This window comes from Periophthalmus magnuspinnatus, chromosome 14 (assembly GCF_009829125.3).
Source record: "Periophthalmus magnuspinnatus isolate fPerMag1 chromosome 14, fPerMag1.2.pri, whole genome shotgun sequence".
Taxonomy (NCBI): Eukaryota; Metazoa; Chordata; class Actinopteri; order Gobiiformes; family Gobiidae; genus Periophthalmus; species Periophthalmus magnuspinnatus.
This window is the reverse complement of record NC_047139.1, coordinates 15,523,544-15,544,918: the sequence shown is the minus strand read 5'-3', so window position 1 is coordinate 15,544,918 and position 21,375 is coordinate 15,523,544. Positions and strand designations below refer to the sequence as shown.

The 21,375-nt window shown below is 41.3% G+C and overlaps 2 protein-coding genes across 2 annotated transcripts; both read right to left on the bottom strand.

The window, feature by feature from the left end:
• Window positions 1-3,753: 3,753 nt before the first annotated feature.
• si:ch211-256m1.8 (uncharacterized) lies at window positions 3,754-8,674 on the bottom strand. The gene is made up of 3 exons (XM_033977753.2): window positions 8,217-8,674; window positions 7,748-8,146; window positions 3,754-7,677 (listed from the first exon to the last, which is right to left on the bottom strand). Exons 1-3 carry the CDS (start codon window positions 8,658-8,660, stop codon window positions 3,787-3,789), a joined length of 4,734 nt encoding a protein of 1,577 aa, XP_033833644.2. The 5' UTR covers window positions 8,661-8,674; the 3' UTR covers window positions 3,754-3,786.
• Window positions 8,675-14,777: 6,103 nt separating this feature from the next.
• On the bottom strand, window positions 14,778-21,037 carry kcnj1b (potassium inwardly rectifying channel subfamily J member 1b). Its single transcript, XM_033978800.2, has 2 exons — window positions 20,998-21,037; window positions 14,778-15,930 (listed from the first exon to the last, which is right to left on the bottom strand). The coding sequence occupies exons 1-2, from the start codon at window positions 21,012-21,014 to the stop codon at window positions 14,778-14,780; spliced, it is 1,170 nt and encodes a 389-aa protein (XP_033834691.2). The 5' UTR covers window positions 21,015-21,037.
• Between the last annotated feature and the right edge of the window lie 338 nt (window positions 21,038-21,375).

Below are 21,375 nucleotides of genomic sequence, written 5' to 3'. Positions count from 1 at the left end.
CACTTTGTGTTCCATTTGAGTCCACTTACCTGTATGATAAACATGTTGGAGATGTACTTTGGTGCTGGTCCATGGAGAGACTTTTAACACAAGCAGAGCTGCTTTAAAGTCTGTTCTCTGAGCCACAGGAGCCAGTGCAGAGACCTGAGCACAGGACTTACGTGCTTGTACTTCCTGATTCTAGTCAGGACCAGTCAGTCAGAACACGGAAACAAAAAACAAACTAATTCAAAGCTTGTTTTATTTGAACTGTTTCATGTGACTTCATCATAAAGCTCATTGAGAGAAAGCCAGCGTTAGTGTAGAGTATATACTTTAAGCATTTGAATATAAAATATAAAAATATATATTTTGTTGAGTTATTTAACCGTTTGCTACATAATTCCATATATCTTGCGTCATATTTAATGTCTTCTGTATTTATATCAAATGTAGAAACCCTGACCACTATCCTACCATTAATGCAATGCGCTGACGGTGTGGAGCCTTTATGCCCGGGCACACACCTGACCCACAGGTCACTAGCTAGCAGATGACGGCACTAAGGTAAAGGCAAAATCACTGATAATGTGATCTACCAATCAAATGAAAACTACATGGGAGCACGGAGGGATGAGGGAACAACACTGAGACAAGTAAATGAGGTCGGAGAACATTTTTACACAGTGTCAGCATGTAGACTGGGGCAAAGTTTTGGAGCAAATGTGATTTGAATTTGGTTGCTTAGTTCACTTGGACTTCTGTACATGTAGATGTAATGAGTGTCCCATACTGACTTTGTACTTTGTATGTGATGAATGACTATCCATCTGTAACTCACTGTCCACTACCTGATCTTTAAATATTGATTTATTTTATTTTATCATGGCAATAATTCCCCATAGAGAATGAACTAAACTGTAACTAGCCGGGCCCACTGCAGTATGTAAATGCAGTACTGAGCATGTTGTGTGAACTGAAGTAACAGGAACCTCAATTTTCCTAACTTTGACCAGGGCTTTTAAATATTTTAAAATATTGCAAAACACTGTACAAGACACTGTACAATACCTTTCCCTATGCACTGTCAGCCATGTTTTTCAACACCTTATAAGGAAAGCTTTTTACTGACAAATAGGTCCCACGCTGTGTATCCAGGATACTCATGTACAGGGATGTGAGTATATCCTGGTTTCTCTCATCTCATACATAAACAAGGAAAAAAAAAAAAAAAGAAAGAATACTGTCATAACCGGAATAAGACCCAAAACCTGGATACTCCAGCACATATAAATGTGCTTGTTTTAGAGTTTGAATAACAAAGAGATTGTACATTAAAAGTCTTATATTGCTCAAGGTTCTACATTATGCACAAGCTTTTAGCCATGTTATAATTTTGTAACCTCATCAGAACATCCCTGGAGTTTTTTTTATTCACACATTTGACTAATCCTGCATTATTAAGATGTCTACATCTCCAAAGTACAAAATGCTCTATTCCACATTGTGATGTCATGAAGTAGTAGCTTTCAAGTTAACCGTCTTTTAGCTTTTGTTTAGTAGGAATTGGCAATTCCAGGGCAGAAAGTATCCATGATTCTAATGAAGGTGTATGGAGTTTAAAAATACAGTGGAGCACTTCCTGCATTACCACGTGACCTCACAGGGTGGAACAGAATGTTTTCTGTTTGAAAGAAGAACTCAGCCTAAATATGCAAGTTTTGTGTGTTAAACATGAATGAATGTAACACAACAACTCCAGGTATGTTTTGTGATGAGGAAATATTACAACATAGATCAGCGTAATATGGGCTCTGTGTAAACCTAAAGCTGAGGACCTCTGCACAGGGACTAGAGCACAGAGGGGGACACAGGTACAAAGCACGCTTACCTGATGCTGTGAGAGCAGTGCTGGTCACTTTTCACTTTGTGCTGGTCACTTTGTGGTGGTCTGGTCAGCTGTAGCAGAAGAACGCACACAGAGAGAGGCTCACTCAGTCCCAGTGAAAGCACAGAGTCTGGCCTCAATGAGGAAATGCTGACTGTTATTTACCAATCCACTTTACTGCTGTCCCTCCCACATGCAGAGGTGGGTAGTACTCCATTACATTTACACAGTTACTGAACACTTGTGTTTCTTGCACTGCTACTTCAGATATGATTTAGTTTTTCTCATTTTCTGTCTATCCTTTAAAAATACCTGATTTTGAACATTATTTAATGTTTTAATTTAATTTGATGTTTTCATTTTTTGTTTGTTTTCATATTACATTCACAAATTATAAATCAGATGTTACGGGCTGTCCTCTCTCACTGGTTCCATTCATTGTATTTATGGACAGAATTTCTAGGCTCAGCCAGGGGCTCGTGGATGTAAAAGCCAAAATGGGTTTCTGGGTGGCTGGGTGCACCTTTAGAGATAGGGTGAGGAGCTCGTCACACATGAGTAGAGCCGCTGCACCCACACGTCGAAAGGAGTCAGTTGAGGTGGCTCGGGCATCTGTTTCGGATGTCCCCTGGATGCCTCCCTGGGGAGGTGTTCCGGGCATGTCCCACCAGGAGGAGGCCCTGGGGAAGACTCAGGACACGCTGGAGGGACTATGTCTCTCAGCTTTTTTGGGAACGCCTTGGGGTCCCAACAGAGGAGCTGGAGGACATGTCTGGTGTGAGGAAAATCTGAGTCCCTGCTTAGACTGCTGCCCCCGTGACCCGGCCTCGAATAAGTGGAAGAAAATGGATAGATGGACTTTTTTACTCTTACTTGAATAATTTCTTGGACCTCTACTTCGAATTTTTCTACCTTTTCTACTAATTCTTTTTAAATACATAAGAAATCACAGAATACATAGACAATATGTCAGTATGATGGAAAGATAATCAAAATGCACATTTGCACAAATTCACATAGTAATCATAATAATCATAATCAGATCACATGCATTCTTACATAAATGTAAAGTGGAAGAAAACATACTTTATCAGCATAGGTCACACTAATGAATAATGAAGTTCAAAAAGTCAAACAATCCCAGGTCAAACAAAATGGCTAACTTTGTATTATTTACTATGATTTGCACGATATCAGTTTGTAAAATGCGTTGCTTTGTTGAGGTAGTATGGAAACAATGGAAAATTAACTCTTATCCTTTGCTCCGTTTCAGTGCATATCAACATAAAAATACTGTTAAAGACACCATGAGCTTACTTGCCTCTCCACAGATCTGGCCTGTGACTTAGCCATAGCATGAAGCAGACTCCACAAGAAAAGTTGCACATTGCGCCTTTATTAAACCATAAAAAAAAAAAAAAACAACACACACACACACACACATTTGTGCAACAGGGAATATTTTAAAATACAAATATTGCATTGCATTATTCATGCTTTTATTGGTCTTTGCTTTTGAATACCTTTACTTTTCGTGTTTTAGAACTTCAAATAAAGCTAATGTATAGAAAATACACATTGTTTTGCCTCTACTAACAGCAGAGGGAATTGCCATGAAAAGAACAAAACAAAACTGAAGCTAGCTGTTAAGCAACATGCCCCTACATGCTAGTATTAGCATGAAGTTGTAATTAATGCAATTTGATGGCAGAAATTCTCACAACGATTCTAGTATTGATTTATGGACTTTAAAATTGTGCAGAATTTGTACCTGTGATTTAAGAAAACCTAAAATATATCAAATACAGTGAATCTTGCAAACTAGCAGTAATGCTTGTTTTGAGGTGTGAACACACCTACTGATAATGCCATATATGGGATTTGGATATTGTTATTTTTTTCTCTGGATATATTTAGACTCAGGGCATGTACTTGGTTCCTTTCATTCGCGGGATTATGTGCATATCCCTGATGTCGTCATGCTGCAGCAGCCAGCACAGGAAGCGCTCAGTCCCCATGCCCCATCCACTGGTGAGGAGGGGCTTGATCTGCCTCATGCTTATGTACCATTTGTACGAATCCTCGGGCACAGCATGGTGTCTGAGGGAATCTTGTACCAGAGCTGGTGAGGAATGACGTTCTCCTAAACCTACTGTCTCACCTAGTCCGATCAGGAGATCTGCAGCTTTGGCCTTTCTTCTTCCTGAACTCTCAACATATGCTTGGTAAAAGGGAACAGCTAGGTGGTCCATTTCAGTTAACCACACTGCGCCACCAAACTTCTCTATCAAAAGATGCTCACCTTTTCGGGTGAGCTTTCGACCAAATTGCGGTTGGCCGTCTTGCACCCACTCTAGGCAGTCAGGAGAGGTCATCATGGGAATGGCCTCGTCCAGTGACACCCTTGGTAGTGAGTTCTTTCCTTCCAGCTTACTGAGCAGAGCTGTGGTGTGCGAAAGGCTACCTGCTGTTTTGAGAATGATATCGGAGTGCTTTTTCAGCATGGCTTTGGTCAGATGAGCGATGTATCCCTCTGCAATGGAAATGGCATTGTCCATATTGCCTAGCAGTTCACACTCGACATGGTAGAACTGGTTCAAATGTGTGTTGTCTGGATCTTCCCCTCTGAAGCTGGGAGATATATAGTATGCCCCCGGAAGATCATCCTGGAATCGAAGGAAATATTCGAGGACGAACTGCATGGAGTCAGCCAGATAGACGTCATGACCTAAGAGGTTAATCGACACGGGCTCAGAATCTGAGCCAAGACCCATGGGTGAAGAGATGGTGTCTGTTGTCAAAGGCGTAAGGGCGTATGAGTACTGGCAGTTGTTGTGGAAATACTCTACAGTGCTGTGGAAGAGAGTATTTTGAATTTGGAACAGATTACGGTACCAGTCGCTTTTGATGGCGGTTGTTGCGTGTGACTGGGGGAGCTGCCATGAATGTGGAGGACGGCACTGGGTGATTTTTGCGTGAACTGTTTTCAGGTTGTCTAAATCGGCACATGGACCATCAACCGATGATACATATCCGGGGTAGGTTTCGAAGGATTCCACTTGTATTTTACCTAGCTTGGCATCATTTGGAGCAGACAGCAGAGGAATCAGCTTAGTGTGAGCATAGTCAATCTCAAATCCTTCAAAGATCATAGCGACAGCTCGTGCTTGCATCCCTTCTTGGATAAGTCGAGCTACCTTATAAGTGGCCAAGATCAGGGCCTTGTAGTCAGCATTGTCTAGACTGAAGATGTCGCTTGGCAGAGGTTTCCGTGGGACTATGACTGTGCACCCGGGGGTGTTTGGGTATGGGGTCAGAAATGCAACATGAGAGCTGTCTTCCCAAACTCTCCACTGAGGCTGCACTCCACGGACAATGCGGCTGAAGAGGTCATCATAATCGGGGTCGCCATGGAAGTCGAAGCAAGGCGGGGCGTTTGGTGTCGGTAAGCCTTTTTTAATCCTAGTCTGGACTTTGGTTAGTTCTTCAGAGTTCCATTTAGGACCACTTTTTGATGTACAAAAACCAGGGTCGCAAGTGTGGAATTCTTCATCGGCTGCTAGATGAGGCTGCCACTTTGGGGAGAGACCGTGTAGAGGCAGCAGTCTGATTTGTGCTGGATGGTCCTGTGATGGGTAAAAAACAAGAGAACACCGCTGTGCTGCAAACCTCTGACACAACATCTGTGACACAGTTTTTGCCGCCTCAAGCATGACCATATAGTCAGGTAGTGGTAAGCTGAAAATGCTCTTTGCCCCGCTTAAGGCTTTTCGGGTCAAAATAGTTGCGCCTGGTGTCCAAGGGTTGGGATGCAGGTATGCCACAAGCTCATCCGATTCCCAAATTGCATGTGAAACACTTTTTATGGGCCTAAAAGCTTCCACTCGAGGAATACCATTTATCATTGACCCCACGAACATAACACCAGCATTAGTTTCTATCACGGTATTACCCTTGCGGTCAACAGCGATGACCCCTGCACAAACTCCTTTTAGGTTATCCTCTATCACCTCCCTGCAAGCTTGTCTGAGACTATACCCTTTGTTGTGGTAGAGACTAGCTATTTTTTGTGCAACTGACTGCCTGAGAAACATGTCACCATCACCAGAGCAGGAGACTGCTAAGCTGTTGTCCGCATACACGCCTGCTCCAACCACTGCGGTATCCCCAACTCGTCCCTTTAACTTCCCCACAAGCCCACCGGTAGAGGTTGCAGCAGCTAAATCCTGCCCTACATCTAAAGCTACTGCACCTACAGTTTGAGGGTGATTGTTTTTCTGGTAGTTGTCATTACTGAGCTTGGCTGTCAGTTGTCCATGCCTTATATAGGTGTGGAAATACTTGGAATCAACTGGCTTGTCCTTCTCGCCCTGCCCCTGCCAAAACTCCTCGGCCCCCTGTCCTACAAGCAGTGCATGCTGGCATTTATCCATAATACTCCTGGCTGCTTTGATTGGGTTCTTAACATGCTCTACACATGCAACTGACCCTGACTTCATGGATCTGCCATCTACAATGCTAGCTTCCAGTTCATGCTTGCCTTCCTTGTTGAATACAGAGCCTTTTCCAGCATTAAACAGGAAGCAGTTCTCCAGTGCCTCCACTGACCTCTGAACGGCATCTACACTCTTGCCACCTTGTTGGAGAACCTGAGATCCAACAGTTAAAGCTGTCTCTAAAGCAAACTCAATAATGCTGACTACTAAGGGATTCAACATCATGTCCTCTCCAGCCCCCCCATGGATTAACAACTTGTAGTTAGGACTGGTGTTAAGGGCAAAATCATGATTGTTTTGCTTAATGTTGGAACTGTGTGTGGAATCTGTGTAACGAAGTTCTCCATTCATTTTATCAGTTTGACCCTTTTGTAGAAGACATTCTAGAGCCCCCATCTGACAGGCAATGGAATACCTCAGCGCTATGAGCTGGATTAATTGCAGATTTGACTTCATATTTTCCTTGAGATTGTCCAAGGTCTGAGTAAAGGTCCCTTTGGCATTCAGGAGAATGCGAACTCTGTCTTTCTTTCCAAAGTATGTTACTGAGAGCTGGTTTTGAGCATAAACGTTGCCAACAACGCACTCCACACCGTCCAGCAGTGTACCTGAGAGATACACAGAGGGGCAGCCAAAGGGGTCGAAGAACCTCCTCAGAGGGTTGTCAGAGGGCAAGGACCTCCGCAGAGCAGCCAGGTGAGGGCCCACTCCTCGCCCATTTTTAGTGTTTTTGATCAGGGCTTTGTGCTCCAGAAATGCAACATGGAACAGCTGTAAGAGTTCTGAAGTACACTGGACTGTGTTATCAGGGCTCATACTGGAGGCTATCGCATCAATCAGCCTGCGTGAATGGCTGGTGAGTGAGTAAGTGGGGTCACATCGGCCATGTTTATAGTGGCGCATATGGGTGGGTGTGACCAGGATGTGATTGGAAGCAGACTCTCCTTGAGTCTGCCTTAGGGAGAGCTGCAGTGAGAAGGTGATCCAGGCGTCATACAGGCCTCTGTGCCCACTGAGGGTAGCTAGCACATCAGGATAGGAGGGCAGATCGAACGAGAGAATGGGGTAAGTGCGTTTTCGGTTTGAACTTGGTTGGTATTTCACACCTTCTAAAGGCAGTGTTAAAGACACTGGCACAACAGAAGTGACAGAACCATTCAGGTTTGGAGAGTCACCATGGACTCGACTGAAGTCCACAGTCTCAGACAGATCGTAGATCCCCTTAGCTACAAGACAGGCTACCATCCCATCCACTCCAGTGTGCTCAAACAACATCCCAGCAGTGCTGTCCCGGAAAACCACCAGGTTAGTCACCTGTAAAACAAAACAAATGTGAAATATAAAATGCACCTTAAGAGTACTTAGCTCAGGCTTGCTCTCATACCTTGTCATAGTATCGGAGGCAGGGCCCCTCCTCTGCTCCCAGCCTCACTGCATTAAGGATGTCAGCCAGATCTGTAGGTGCGTTCCTCTCCTCCAGACTGAGAGCGAGCACAGCGCTCTCCATAACCTCCATCGCCTCTGCAGCTACACCCCCCTGGCCCAGGATCTGCTGCCTGATACCTGCCCAGGTCTTACGGTCCAGACCTGAAAGGCTGCAGACCGTCAAAGCTCCATTGTGCTCTCCAGCACAGGGCTGAGCCATCACCTGGGCCAGCTGACTGTAGATGTGAGTGAAGGAGCATGCGCTCATAGGCTCCTCAGGGCTGGGACGCCACAGTATGTCTACAGGGAAGACTCCAGCTGAACATGTCACTATAGCATGGAGGCTGTCCGGGTAAACCTGTAATACACCATTACATCACGTGGGTGACCTATGCCTCAGTATTCTAGCGCAGCTCATAAAGGTTTACCTTAAACTGGTCTTGGTCTGTACCAGGGAGCCTGCAGGCAGAGAAGGCCTCAGATTGTTGTGTGCGCTCCATAGCAGCATTTCCCTCCAGTAACAGAGGCTCAGCGCACAGCTTGGCTGCAGCCCACAGCAGCCCGGCCGCCCTGCTCAGCTGGGAGCAAGCCTTCTCTTTGGCGGGCAGCAGGACCACTGGCAGGGCCGTGGAGGTGGGCAGGGGGTCAGCACATGACAGTAAGGCTTTCTTAAACTGCTCCGTCACCCAGTTCTCCTGGCCGGCCGCTCTGCAAGCTAGTTTCTGCTGAGCATCCTCCAGTAGCTGCCTCTGCTGATCCAGTGTGGTTTTGTACTCCAGGTACAGATCAGGAGGGAGTGTGAGCTGCAGCACCCGCCCCACCTCCTGCAAGGTCATATCCAGCTCTGGGATGGGATAGTCCAGGAGGTTCATTCTGTCAGGTATATGTCTGAGGAAAAGAGAGAAAAGAATAAGCATGTGCTGCCATTCAACAAAATTACCTAACCATACAAATATAAATACAACTTACAAAAAATACAAAAGGTTTTGCAACATGCTATGTGAAAATGGTCCTGTGATCCTTCCTCTATCCTGCTCACCACACATACAGCTATATGACTAAACTAATCTAGTTCATCACCCTCAAAATGTTCAATGTGTTTGAACTTTTAGCCACTGATGACTGGAACTCATTACATAACACCCTTAGAAAGCATGTGAAAGACAGCAATGTCATGAATGCATAGTAAACGTAATTATATTCTCAGTATTCCTCAAATTCTCTCACAATTTTCCCTAGCTCAATAATTTTGGTGATTTGTATTTTATTTCCTGATTGGACATGGGCAATAGATGTGCTATAGCCCACGTAGAAGTAATTCCACAAATGTTACTTAGCAATCATCAAGGGCAGAACTAACTAAAAATACTCACAATATTGTAATAGGCACTGACCATTTTACTCACCATTTAATGTTAATCCCTGTGAGGTTTTTCCCTGGTCGTGCTACGGAGAAATATTGCAATAAACAATAATACTAAAACTACTTTATGCCACTGACACAAAGCAGGAGGGTCCCAGTAAACCAGTTTTTAAATATACCGTCTCATTAAAAGGCCTGAGCTCCAACAAATAAACACCAGACTGAACTAATGATCAGCCATAGAAATTGATTCTACGGCTCAAATCTGACCTTCTTACATAAAAATGGCAAAAATCTCCCCATTTTTGCAATCAAACTGTGTACACAATAAATGCTGAGCCCCAAAATATATTGTTCCAGCTTTCACATTTTGAACGATAAGTCGATAAATTAATTATCGTGACAGGTCTAATTGAGTGGTACTGAAATTGTGTTGTATTGAATAGCAGTAATATTAGATTGAATTAATAACCATATTATCAGCATAGAATTGGACATCACAGACTGTGCAGGTAAGGGGGTTTGATAAAAAATATAAAATAAAAGGACCAAGTGAAGAACCTTGCAGTACAACTCTCTGTAGTGGAAAAGTTAGAATAGCTGTCTTTAAAGAAAACTCACACTGGCAGTGATAAAGGTATGAATTAAACCAAAGGAGGGGGGACCTGTCAAAACCTATACAGTGAAGCTTATCCAATAATAGATAATGGTCAATATGACAAAGTGGGCCTTTGTCCCTTAATTTCCACCATAATTTTGTTTTTTTCACATTTGTTCATTGCCAATAATTTTTCAATATCCAACTAATAATAACTATCCCGGCTTTGTTTAGTTTTTCAGTTAGTTTACCTTTAATTTAATCACCTGTTACTTCAAAAATATTTTATTTGGTTATATTTAGTCAGTTCAGTTTAATACATCCAGGTAGTCTTACTTGACTCTCTGTTGTTTGTTTCAGTGTCTTTGTGTATATGTTTCAGTGTTTAAGTATTTATAGTTTTATTTTAAACACTTTGAGTTAAAGGGATTTAGGCCCTCATAAGTCTGCAGTGTATGATAAGATCCTGCCAAAGTTGTACCTACTATACCTGTGAAGTAAATGGTGTTTACCTGGGGGAGGTGCTTCTGGTTGAGAGGGTATATAAGCAGGGCAAGTCAGGGAGAATCAGCTAGCTGGGTATATGAGGTTATATGAGGCATATGAGGTTTTTATTTTCTTCTCCTTAGTTTCTTAATTTCTGTTGCTTTTGTTTTAGTTAAGCATCTTACTTTATGTAAATATGCACTCTTTTTCCAAGGTGGCCTGTAATACATTTTTCTGAGTCTGCCTCCTACTTTGACCATATCAGGCCAGCTTCCCCACAGTCTACCATATCAAAATCTTTAGTAAGGTTGATAAATAAAGCACCATTAACATATTATTGTCAACACCAGAGAAAATATGGTAACATGATAACAAGCTTAATAAACTTGGCTTCAGTACCATCTGGACCAGCACTATTATTGAAGGCTATTCCCTGTTGTACATCAGCCAGGCTGACCATTTTAAAGGAGAAAGGAGAAAGCACATGTCTGCTGACTGAAAGCATTTTCAGTAACATTGGGCTCAGTAGTGCTTTCATTACTAGTACAGTCAATTTTTTCCAATAAGTAATTTGCCTAAATTGTTTTGGATTTGAAGTTATTTGTTAAACTGTTATGAGAGTTATTTCTAGTTTGAGTAGTACAGATGTTTCTTAAGCATCTGAAAACATCCCAGTCAACAGCCAGGTTACAGCACCTTCAAGTGGCCCTGGAGCCAAAGAGGACTGTACCGCTTTGGGATATAGTTCCTCCAATCAGCCTACCACTGTAGACAGTGGAAACACTTTTAGACTGTACCAATCCACTTCAAAGTTAACCAACAGGAATCAAATAGTGCATCTTTAAAACCTGTTCCTAGGTCACTGTAAAGCTGAGTCTGATCACACTACAGTACTGTTAATACACAGCACACACTTATTCTGATCTGTGCCATTGTTCAGGATCATATGATCTCACACAGCCTGGTCCAAACCTGATCCAGCCTGGCTCAGGCCGGGTCTGATAACCACCTCCGTCTGCTCACACGTGAAAGCACTTACCCAGACACACAGTTAGACTGCGCTTGTCCAGGACCCATCTGCAGTGTGATCAGTCGAAAATTAGATTCTCCCCTGATTGGGCCCTGCAGCTCCACACAATGTCATCTGTCTGAGGATGGCTCGCCCTCAAGGACAGTCTTGTGATCCCAATACATTCAATCAATTGCATAATACTTCTCATTATTTCACCACTCAAATTGATAATAATCTACAACTCTTCAAATTGAATGCTGAATAACTTCTGAATCCCAGGACCCTAGTACCTCTAAAGTAATCTTTGCTAAATCCAAATATTAATGACCAATGGCCTTGCCTTATTTACTATTAACATCATTTTAGAATTTTAGACATATCTGTTTTAGACATGTTAAATAAAAAGATCTCTGTACTGAAAATTACTAAAAGTGCCAAAACTATTATGCAAGACATACCAGACTTTCTATGTAATGTTTGTAAATGTATAAATGTATAACATTGTGATGTTACGAAGGATTCTCTGACCTAATCTAGAACAATGTCATCCAATTCAGTTTAAACTATCTCTATTCTTTACTCCATCAGTGTAACCCTTCATGTCCTCCATGTGTTTGACTTGTGGAACCTAAAGCTGAGAGCCCCTGCGTAGGGACTAGAGCACAGAGGAGGGGGACACAGGTACAAAGCAGGCTTACCTGATGCTGTTGGAGCAGTGCTGGTCACTTTTCAATTTGCTCTGGTCACTTTATGGCAGTCACTTTGTGCTGGTCACTTTGTGGCGGTCCAGTCAACTACAGCAGAAGAACGTACAGAGAGAGGCTCACTCAGTCCCAGTGAAAGCACAGGGTCTGGCCTCAATGAGGAAGGGCTGACTCTTATTTACTAATCCACTTTACTGCTGTCCCTCCCACAGACGTCCTCTCTGCTGCCTCTGTCACTTCGGCTGCATTCTGAAGTTACAAAATGACATCGCATTAAATCAAACGTGTGTCTGCTTATTACTGCTCCAGTCACCTGAGTAGAACCCACGTGCCCTTTTGTCTTTCCACGTTATTGAAGATGACCTCTCACACCACAGATGGAATTATGTTCAACTTGGTCCAAAAATGAGGACGGGCTTCTTCTACAGTTTTGTGACTGCAAATAGGCCCACAATTTAAATCTATGATCAAACTCTCAGACAGAAGACAAACGACATTAGAACTCCTTGGATGATCCACCATTTTTTAAAGAAATCTCCAATAAAAATGTGCTCCAGTGTTGCACCTGATTGTTTTGCTAGTGACTGATTTAAAAGTTGCACATTGTAACTTTTCTGGTGGGAGATTTGTCACTTGCAGTATGGCATTAACCTCATTTATTTTGAAAAAGACTGTGAAAAAAAAAAACAGTGAGTTGGGCCGTCTCTGAACAGATGTGACGTTTCTCCATGGAGACAAGTAGAGTTATTAAGGGATCACATCTGATTTGCAGCTTTTTTCCATTTGTTCATCAAACAAGAGACACTTACCTTTCAAAATGTCATGTTTAACTGCAAACTGTGTCAGGTATGTAAATGATGCAGTAATAATCTAACATAACACAGGATTACCTGTGTGTATATCTCACTAAGTGCCGGCCACTGCAAAAGCTAGCTTTGCATAGCCTAGCTTCTTACTTCAACCTCCTTTGTCCACTTTCTGTTACTGTTATAGCCATAGATCTGTGCTATATCCTTGTTAACTTTAAATGACTGCAATTTATTTTTAAAGTGAGATGTATTGTTGCAAAAAAGAGGAAATTGTAAACATGTTCATTCTTTTATTTAATCTATTATTTATTTATTTTTTCAGTTGATGGACTCAAACGTAACATCACAGTTAGCACAATCCAATAATACCATACTGTGGAACCTTCCAGGCCAAGCAATAACATCTCCATGGAAACAAGTAGGTGGTGGGCCTTCCATCAGATAAGTTCCATGGTTTACCTTTAAAAGCATAAACCATGTAACACTTAAATGTACTTCCTCATCTTTACTCCTCATTTTTTTTAGAAAAAAAAACAACCCAAAAAACTGATGCCATGAAAAGGAGAAATGAAACATCCTGAACGCCCTGTTCTTGATCAAGCATGGTCACTTCATCATCACTCAATTTAGCGTGACCCAGGGTGACTAATGTACCATCTAAATCATCAACTCAAGGCAAAAATTTTTAATATACCAAGTCTAGGAACATGGTTTAGGTAAAATCCTCAAGCTAAGGTAGTCCTGACAAAGCCTAGGTCAGGCCTATTTAACTTGTGGCCCAAGGGACAGATAAGACATTCTAATTGATCTAATGCGGCCCGTGACATACCTTCTAAATGTTTAAATATTTTCTCTTGGTTTCACTAATTCTGATTTATACCTAGATTTATTTTATACTCGGGTGCAAAAACAAAAATTCATGGGTTTCCTTCCTGATTAGAAGGAAGGAGGACCTTTCCCCATTCAAAAGACACCATATTATAATTTGAATTGCTTAATTGCTATGACCACGGAGGATGGTTCTCATAGCGTGAAATCCATGAATAGATGTGGTCTTTGGAGCAGATGTAGGTGAGGATGTAGGTGAGGAAGCAGGTGGCAGAATTCTGGATGTATTGCAGTTTCTCCCATGCTCACTTCCTATGTGGAATGTGGCGGCTAGCGGGTTAGCTATGTCCACTTATGTATACAGACTATGGTACAGTGGGGAAGAGGGGACTGGTGTGGCCATCAGTGGTATGGTTACGGTTCCTATTTTTCCTGATCTTGCTTTCTGGGACCCATTTTAAGGGAGATATTTCACAGAGCTTTTTTTTACACTAAAATCCAGTGTGATTATTTTTTCATGTTGGAATGAATGAAACTTTTATTGCCCTGAGAGGAATTTGTCTCACACACAAGAGCACTTAAAATAACTTCTTAGAGGGAAGACATCTAGAGAACACAAAAGTGAGATGTTAAAATAAACAGTGGTGGAAACGGTATTAAAATTTTGTACTCAAGTAAAAGTACAGTTACATGGTTACACTAATTAGTTACACTAATAATGTGCTCAATTACAAGTACAAGAACTGCTGCCCTAAAAAACAGGCATGAAAAATACTAATGCTAAATTTCTCGTCCAGGTCTGATCCATAGCAAAAGAAAAATATAATGTCAACTGAACAAAACGTTGTAGGAGTGAAGATGTTTTGCTGCTCATCCAAGCTGCTTCTTCAGTTCTGGTCAGATTCCTGGTGGACACTGCTTTACTAATGCTAAATAGTAAATACTCAGCATATAGTTACAATTTTAGGAGCATTTTAGATCACACTTTCAGACAAACTTGATCAGCCAAAAAAGTGCAAAACAAACACAAACTCCAGGTCTGTTTGTGGTGAGAAAACATTATAACACAGATCAGAAAACAGTGTAATATGGGCCCTTTAAAATATAAATCACAAATGTAATTACAATCACAATGCTTATCTGAAAAATCCCAATTAGATTTCTTTCCTAAATGGACATGTATATTGCGTTACATCTTGGTAATGTCTGCTGTTTCCGTGTCCACCTCTATCACTTGAAATCCAAGGTTGTCAATGCCTAGCTTGGTGTGGTTGGTGAGATTTTGTTCACTAAGGCAGTTGGTATTCCTCTGCTCCACTTCCGCGCTGAAGCAAAGTGCACAGTGGGGCGTGCTCACCGGAACGCTCTTGGAAAAGTTTGAAAAATCTACACAATACTTCCCGGTTTTGGTTTTGGAGATGATTGGCGAAAAAGTGTGCCCCCATTGTATCTCCTGAGGGACGTAGGAAGTGCGGACCTGACAGGAAGAGCTAGTCGATTCTGCAGTCCCGTCGAGGAAAACTACCAATTCGAAATCCTGCTGCGGGAGGCTATCTGAGGAAAGTTCGTAAAAGGGACTGGACCTGTCGATCACATGGTACAGGGTCAATGGGCAAACAAAAAACAGGTTATCTTTTCCTGCGTCAACTGCGAAGTCTACATCCACCTGGTCTAGAATAATCGCCTCTTCATCCGGCGTTAACGAAGTCCGTACGAGTTTTCCGTAAATGTGACTCCCGATTAGCAACGTCTTCCGAAGATTGGCTACCCTGATCAGGAGGCACAGTCGGCCTTTTTTCAGGCAAATAACAGCGGTATTGCTGAACGTCACAGTTTTTGCACGTTTTTTGGGTAGCGAGATTTTGGCTAAGATGACACCGCACATAAAGCAATTGATGAAGACTCCCACGAGAGACTGAACCATGATGAGGGCTACGGTACCAGCGCAGTTGCCCGTCAAAGCGCGTCCTCCGTATCCAATAGTAGTTTGCGTTTCCAGGGAGTATAGGAAAGCGGTGGTGAGTCCATTTACGTTGTCTATACATCGAACGTGTCCAATTGTGCGGTTTTGGCTTGCTAGGTCTCCATTGCTCTTGGCGATCCAGTACCACAGAAGACTGAAGATGAACCAGCTGCCTGTGAAGGAGATGATGAAAAGGAGTAGGACGAACCTCCAACGTATTTCGACAACTGTGGTCCACATGTCCACTAGGAAGGCCAGGCGGGCGCTGTTGTCGTACTCGATGTTGCAGCGGCCATCTTTGGAGACCAGGCGGGTGGTTTTGCGGGCACGTTGTCCGGCCGGGGGGAGGTGGCCCTGGAGAAGCTGGAACATCTTGGAGCTGAGGAGGGACAGAAGAGGAAGAGAGCACAGCTAATGGAGAGTCAGGTGACAAAGATGAGCTGACAGATTAAAGTGCATATTATAGGTAAAAACAATTTTTTTTCCCTAGTTTTTAAATATTTGTGAAGTTTATAGTTTTACTTCCTGGTTTACTTCCTGGCTTCCTGGCCCCCAAGAGCCCATACATTTATATTGAAAATAATATAATATATCAAGTTTTATTGGGCACAGGGCTTGTGTGTTTACAGCAGCCTAAATATCCCTCTAAAACAATTACTTTTGATAGCTATAGTAGCAAAATATCAACTGCTGCCTATATTTGTTTTTAAGACAGGCATAAGTGAGGGCAGCTATGTATTTACACCGGTGCAAGGACCCTTTATAATGTAAATTTAAGCCCACTGTCGTCAACTGGAACACATTAAGTCCGCCAGAAATTAAGAATAAATGTCTAGAATTAAAAAAAAACCTGACTCCCCTTATATGTTTGTCTACTGTTCTTGTGACTATGGTGGTTGTGACATTCTGGATGTTTTAAGTCTGATGTTGGTCATATGAATACAAAAACAATTGGTCAAGGTGATGAGAGCAGAGTCATAATGTTGTCAAAGGTGAATCACCAATAGCTGAGCCAGGAGGAATCCGCTGTCAGAGGCCCCAGAGACAAATTCATCTTAGGGCCCCCTGAAAGTTAGGGCCGGCCCTGCCTAGCAACCATGATGTTAAGACCCAAAACTTGTCAGTTGTTAATGATTAGACCAATAAACATAAATAACATCACTGTTATTTTGTTAAATTAAGGTTTTAACTGCCAGAAAAAAATGCCTTACTTTGTGTGTAAATTGTCTTTGGATGGAGTTTTCTGTGTTGATGACATGGGTAGAAGGATTCTTTTTTAAAACATACCAGAACTTCCTGTAATTTGTACTTTTCTTGTCAACTTTTTTCCACAAACTGCTACTTAACTGATGTAAAACTATGATAAATATTTAGAACAGGTACTATCCCACCAAACCAAGTCAGAATTAGAAAAACATGAAAACCTGTCCTATGTACTTCAACAAATGCAGTGTCCAACTTGGCTACATCTATCGACAAAGGGGGCATTATGCTAAAAATATGTTAAAAAATATTTTTTACCAAGGTACAATAAGCCATTATATTGTTTTGTTCACACATTTAAGTTATGAATACATGCTCACACTCCTTTCAACTCTATAATTTGAGAGTAAAGGAGCTAAGTAGTGAAATTGTTTTGTAGTCCTTCAACTGACTCACTATGGCCATTTTGGTGGTTATCTATTAAAGGTGCACTATGTAACTTTCATGACAGAGGGTTGGTCATCTGCATGCCTCTATTAATATGTTATTTTCTTGTCTGTAATGTTCCACGGTATGGCATTGTTGATTTTCCTTGAAGAGAAGCAGGTTGTAGTGACACCAGGCCAAGGTACAGGTCAGCTCTGTGGAGAGGTTTTCTGGATCAGGCAAAAATTTCTCCACATCAATAAAAGGTGGTACTTTCCAAATCTAGGCTTGAGCAAAAATTTTGAGGATCTAAACATCATGTGATGTCTTGTCTTTAAGAGTTTCAGTATTACTGCTCACTCGGTAGACAATGTCGGGAAGTAACTAACTCTAAAAATACACATTCAGACTAGTATTAAAGGCCCTGTGCCTGTTTTTTCCATGTATTTCAGCAAAATGTGTCTTGCCCCAGTACAGATATATTGTATGAGCAGCTTTTGAGGTCAGAATACACCACCTGTGTGCCTGCTTCTGATTATACAGCATTTTAATGTCTGATAATCAGTAAGTGTGGGTTAGCATGCTAGTTGTTTTTTAGCTTTACTGTCACCGCAAGAATGCTCGGGCCTCTGAAAGTTGTGAAAAGTGCTTCTGAACTAATTTCAGTGAATAATTATGATGCTCAGAATGCATAAAATAACACAGAAATAACTCTGGACCACTTGAAAATGTCTTAAATGTTCTGTTTTTCACATTATAAATACAGTAAAAATCAGGTATAGCACCTTTAAAAAATGCAATACAGTGTAACAACCATAACGTTGTTTTTATCCTCTATAATACAGCTTAAGGAGTAGTAGGATATTCTAAGCATTCATAATACAGTGCTCTAAGGGGCCCATGTTACGGAATTTGTTTCAAAATATATTTTACAGGAACTATATGTAGCCTGCACTTTTACTGTTAAGTATTACAGTCACAACTGAACCTGGGTTGCCAGAGTCTTAACCTGCAGATAGAGGACAATCACTCAGAGGCTGATTAATGATTGGCTGAATATATTGGGGTTCAGGTAATGACGATTAAGATCAGAGAAACTCCTTTTAGGTTTAAACCAACTGGATTTCAGCATTGAAACTGGCAATGCAAATGAGAGACTCCTGTGAGGCTCATTCTGCTTTCTGATTGGATAATCGTCTTGGAAACCAGAACACCAAATTATAACGTAAATAACTAAACCACCATGTCCAATGTTTTGTAATCAAGATCTAATTTGAACATGTTTACTTTGTATCTGGGGACAAAGATGGGTCATGTTTTTGGATTTTAAAATAAGAAAAGTTTTATATACAGTTCTTTAAATGAAGGTATTCAATATTCTATAACTAAGCTCATTTTTAAGAGAGGTTATTAACTGCTAACTTAGATCACCTTTTATTGTTTTGAAAATGCTACATTCATTGAAATCAACGTATTAACACATTTTATAAGTTTCACTTTGTTTTTGATGCTCTGAGTCCCCCCCCCCCCCCCCCCCCCCTTGTGCGTACATTCTGCTAATGAAACTACTACACATTGCATCAGATTTGTTAAGTTGCTGTGTACAGTATCATGTTTTATATAGTTATGGAAAAATGTCGTGTGGGAGCATGGGTGACGTAGGGGAGCTGAGTATTTAAAGCCTTCTTCCCATATTTAAAGCCTTCTTAGTGGAGGCTCCGAGAGGGCTTGGACATATAAAATTCAACTTTTCAGAACAAACAAAACAAAATATATTAAGTTGTTTTTGGCTGCTTTGACACTCAGAGGCGGTGGTTATGTAACACTCACAATGGGACAAAGGAACAGTAGCTGTAGCCAGTCTCACCACTGTGTTACTGTTAGGGTCAGTTGTCATGGTGATGGCTGGGTTTGTCTTCACGTGACCTTTCACATTTGATCCTAAATCTGAACAGGAACCCGGGCTACGCCCTCCGACCTCTGAAACATTGCCATACTCAGTTCCAAATGACTTTTAGCACTACTGTTGATGAGACAACTGACATCCTCATTGGAGTGTCAGTGATGGGAAGAATACTTTAAAAATTTATTAGTTACATAATACTGAATACTTTGATCAAAGGTCCTATATTATGCAAAATTGACTCCGGTGAGCTTTAAGCCATGTTATAATGATGTTATCTCCTCAAAAACATATCTGGAGTTGTGTTTTGTTTCATTCACACATGTTTGAATAATCCTGCATTATTAGTCTGTCTACATCTCTAAAGTTCAAAATGCTCCGTACCACCTTGTGATGCCATGAAGTGATAGTTTTCAAATTAACAGCTACTTTTTATCTTTTATCTTTTGTTCAGTAGTCCAATTCCAGGGCTGAAATCATCCAAATGATTCTAGTGAAGGTGTGTGGAGTTTAAAAACACAGTGGAGCACGTGACACATGGCATCACAAGGTGGAATAGAGTGTTTCCTGTTTGAGAGAAGAGCTCAGCCTAAATGTGCAGGGTTTGTGTGTTAAACATGTGTGAATGAAACATAACCTGTTTTGGGCAATAAAACACTTACTAACTGCAAGATATATGTTTATTGCTAAACTGCTGAACATTCCAAGCAAACCAGTAACATCGCCATGGAGACAAACAGATATCAGACTGACCACCAGACAAAATTACATAGTTCATCTTTTGGTACTACAAAACTACAAAAAAAATCTAAAATTCAAATTTCTAAAATTCATGTGCAATGTCTTCCCTTAATATCTTGCATAGCTGTGTATATACAATGTATTTATGCATGTTTTTGTACAACAGGAACCATGCACTGACCCAAACAAAGATTTTCTTATGTTTAACCTGTTAAAATATAATCATATAAAACATAATAAAATTTGAACATTAAAAACTCAGTGATAATTGAACTAGGGTTGTCAAAAATATTGAAAATCAGATCTCAATTGAGACAAAAACTAGTATCGACACTCATTTGAGCAGGTATCGATACTAAAAAAATCACATTCACAGAACAGAAGTGAACCTTTCCTGAACAGCTTTAGAATGATCTTGAGCTTATAAAGTATCCACATTTAGGTCTTACTATTACACTATTACACTTTTATGTGGATTTACTAATGCTAAAGTTAATAATGGTGAATACCAGTAAAATGCAGACACAGAATACAATAGTGTACATTGTTGCTCAGACTCAAGGACAGAACTGTGAGTTGCCGTTGCATGGGAGCCCATGAAGATAGTGCTCTGTTGACCAGATAATATAATATAATATAATTTTGCAGTGACTGGAGGTGTTCTACACGTATCTCTATGGTGGAATGTTCAGCAGTTACCATGAAGACACAATGCAGACATTGCAAACACTGTGAAAAAGTTTTAAGATTGTCTGAAAACTCAAGAAAAAATTGATTTAAAAAGCACATATTCAGGAGCCTGTGATCAATACGAGTATTCATGGCCATGTTTAGGAGTTTGATTTTGAACAAAAAAGGTGAGATTGACTAAAAACTGTTGCCTAATTATAATTGTAATGACTAATGATTGTAATTATGTGCGAGAGACTTGTTTAAGAGCACCTGTTGTAGTTCCAACTAAATCAGTTCTTTAATCTAAGAACTGATTTAGATTGTGTTTGCTTTAACATAGATTAAATTTAACTTGAGTAACAAAGTTTCAGCCAAAAGCAGTATCTACAGTAGCATCACACTTCCAGGGAATGTTGACGACATCAGCTGCAAAGTATCAATAGTTGCACAGTAAACTTCTGCATTTGTTATTATTGTTCCCAAAAGTGAGTGTTTACATACCGGCTCAGTGAGACCATGGACGCGCTGCTCCTGGTCTGCTCTGCTCCCTTCTCCACACGTTTAATCCACACTGAAATGCCCTAATCCCAGGCACATGTTGCACTGTGCACTGTTACACCCGAAGCACCCGTGGGCGTCAGAGCTCACCTACTCTCCTCACCCACTTCTCCAGACCCCTCCCTCCATCTCTGGCACTTCTACTGTACAGCTGCAGCCAGGCTTGGGATGTCTTGGCCCCCAGAATGCTTTGTGGGTGCGCTGTAGGGGCCATCTTGGTGCTGGAGGGCCCCGCTTTGGTTTTGTTCAGGTCCTGAGAACTTTTTGGGGGCCTTGGGCCTCACAAAGAAAGTTTCCAGTAAGTACCCTCCCCCCGTACGG

Bases quoted from the DNA above. Each gene is read 5' to 3' on its own strand.
- si:ch211-256m1.8 (XM_033977753.2), bottom strand. From the start codon at position 8,660: ATGAACCTCCTGGACTATCCCATCCCAGAGCTGGATATGACCTTGCAG. The intron at 8,147-8,216 runs GTAAACCTTTAT...GGTGTATTACAG, and splicing joins CAGACCAAGACCAGTTTAAG to GTTTACCCGGACAGCCTCCA. The intron at 7,678-7,747 runs GTATGAGAGCAA...TTTGTTTTACAG, and splicing joins GCCTCCGATACTATGACAAG to GTGACTAACCTGGTGGTTTT.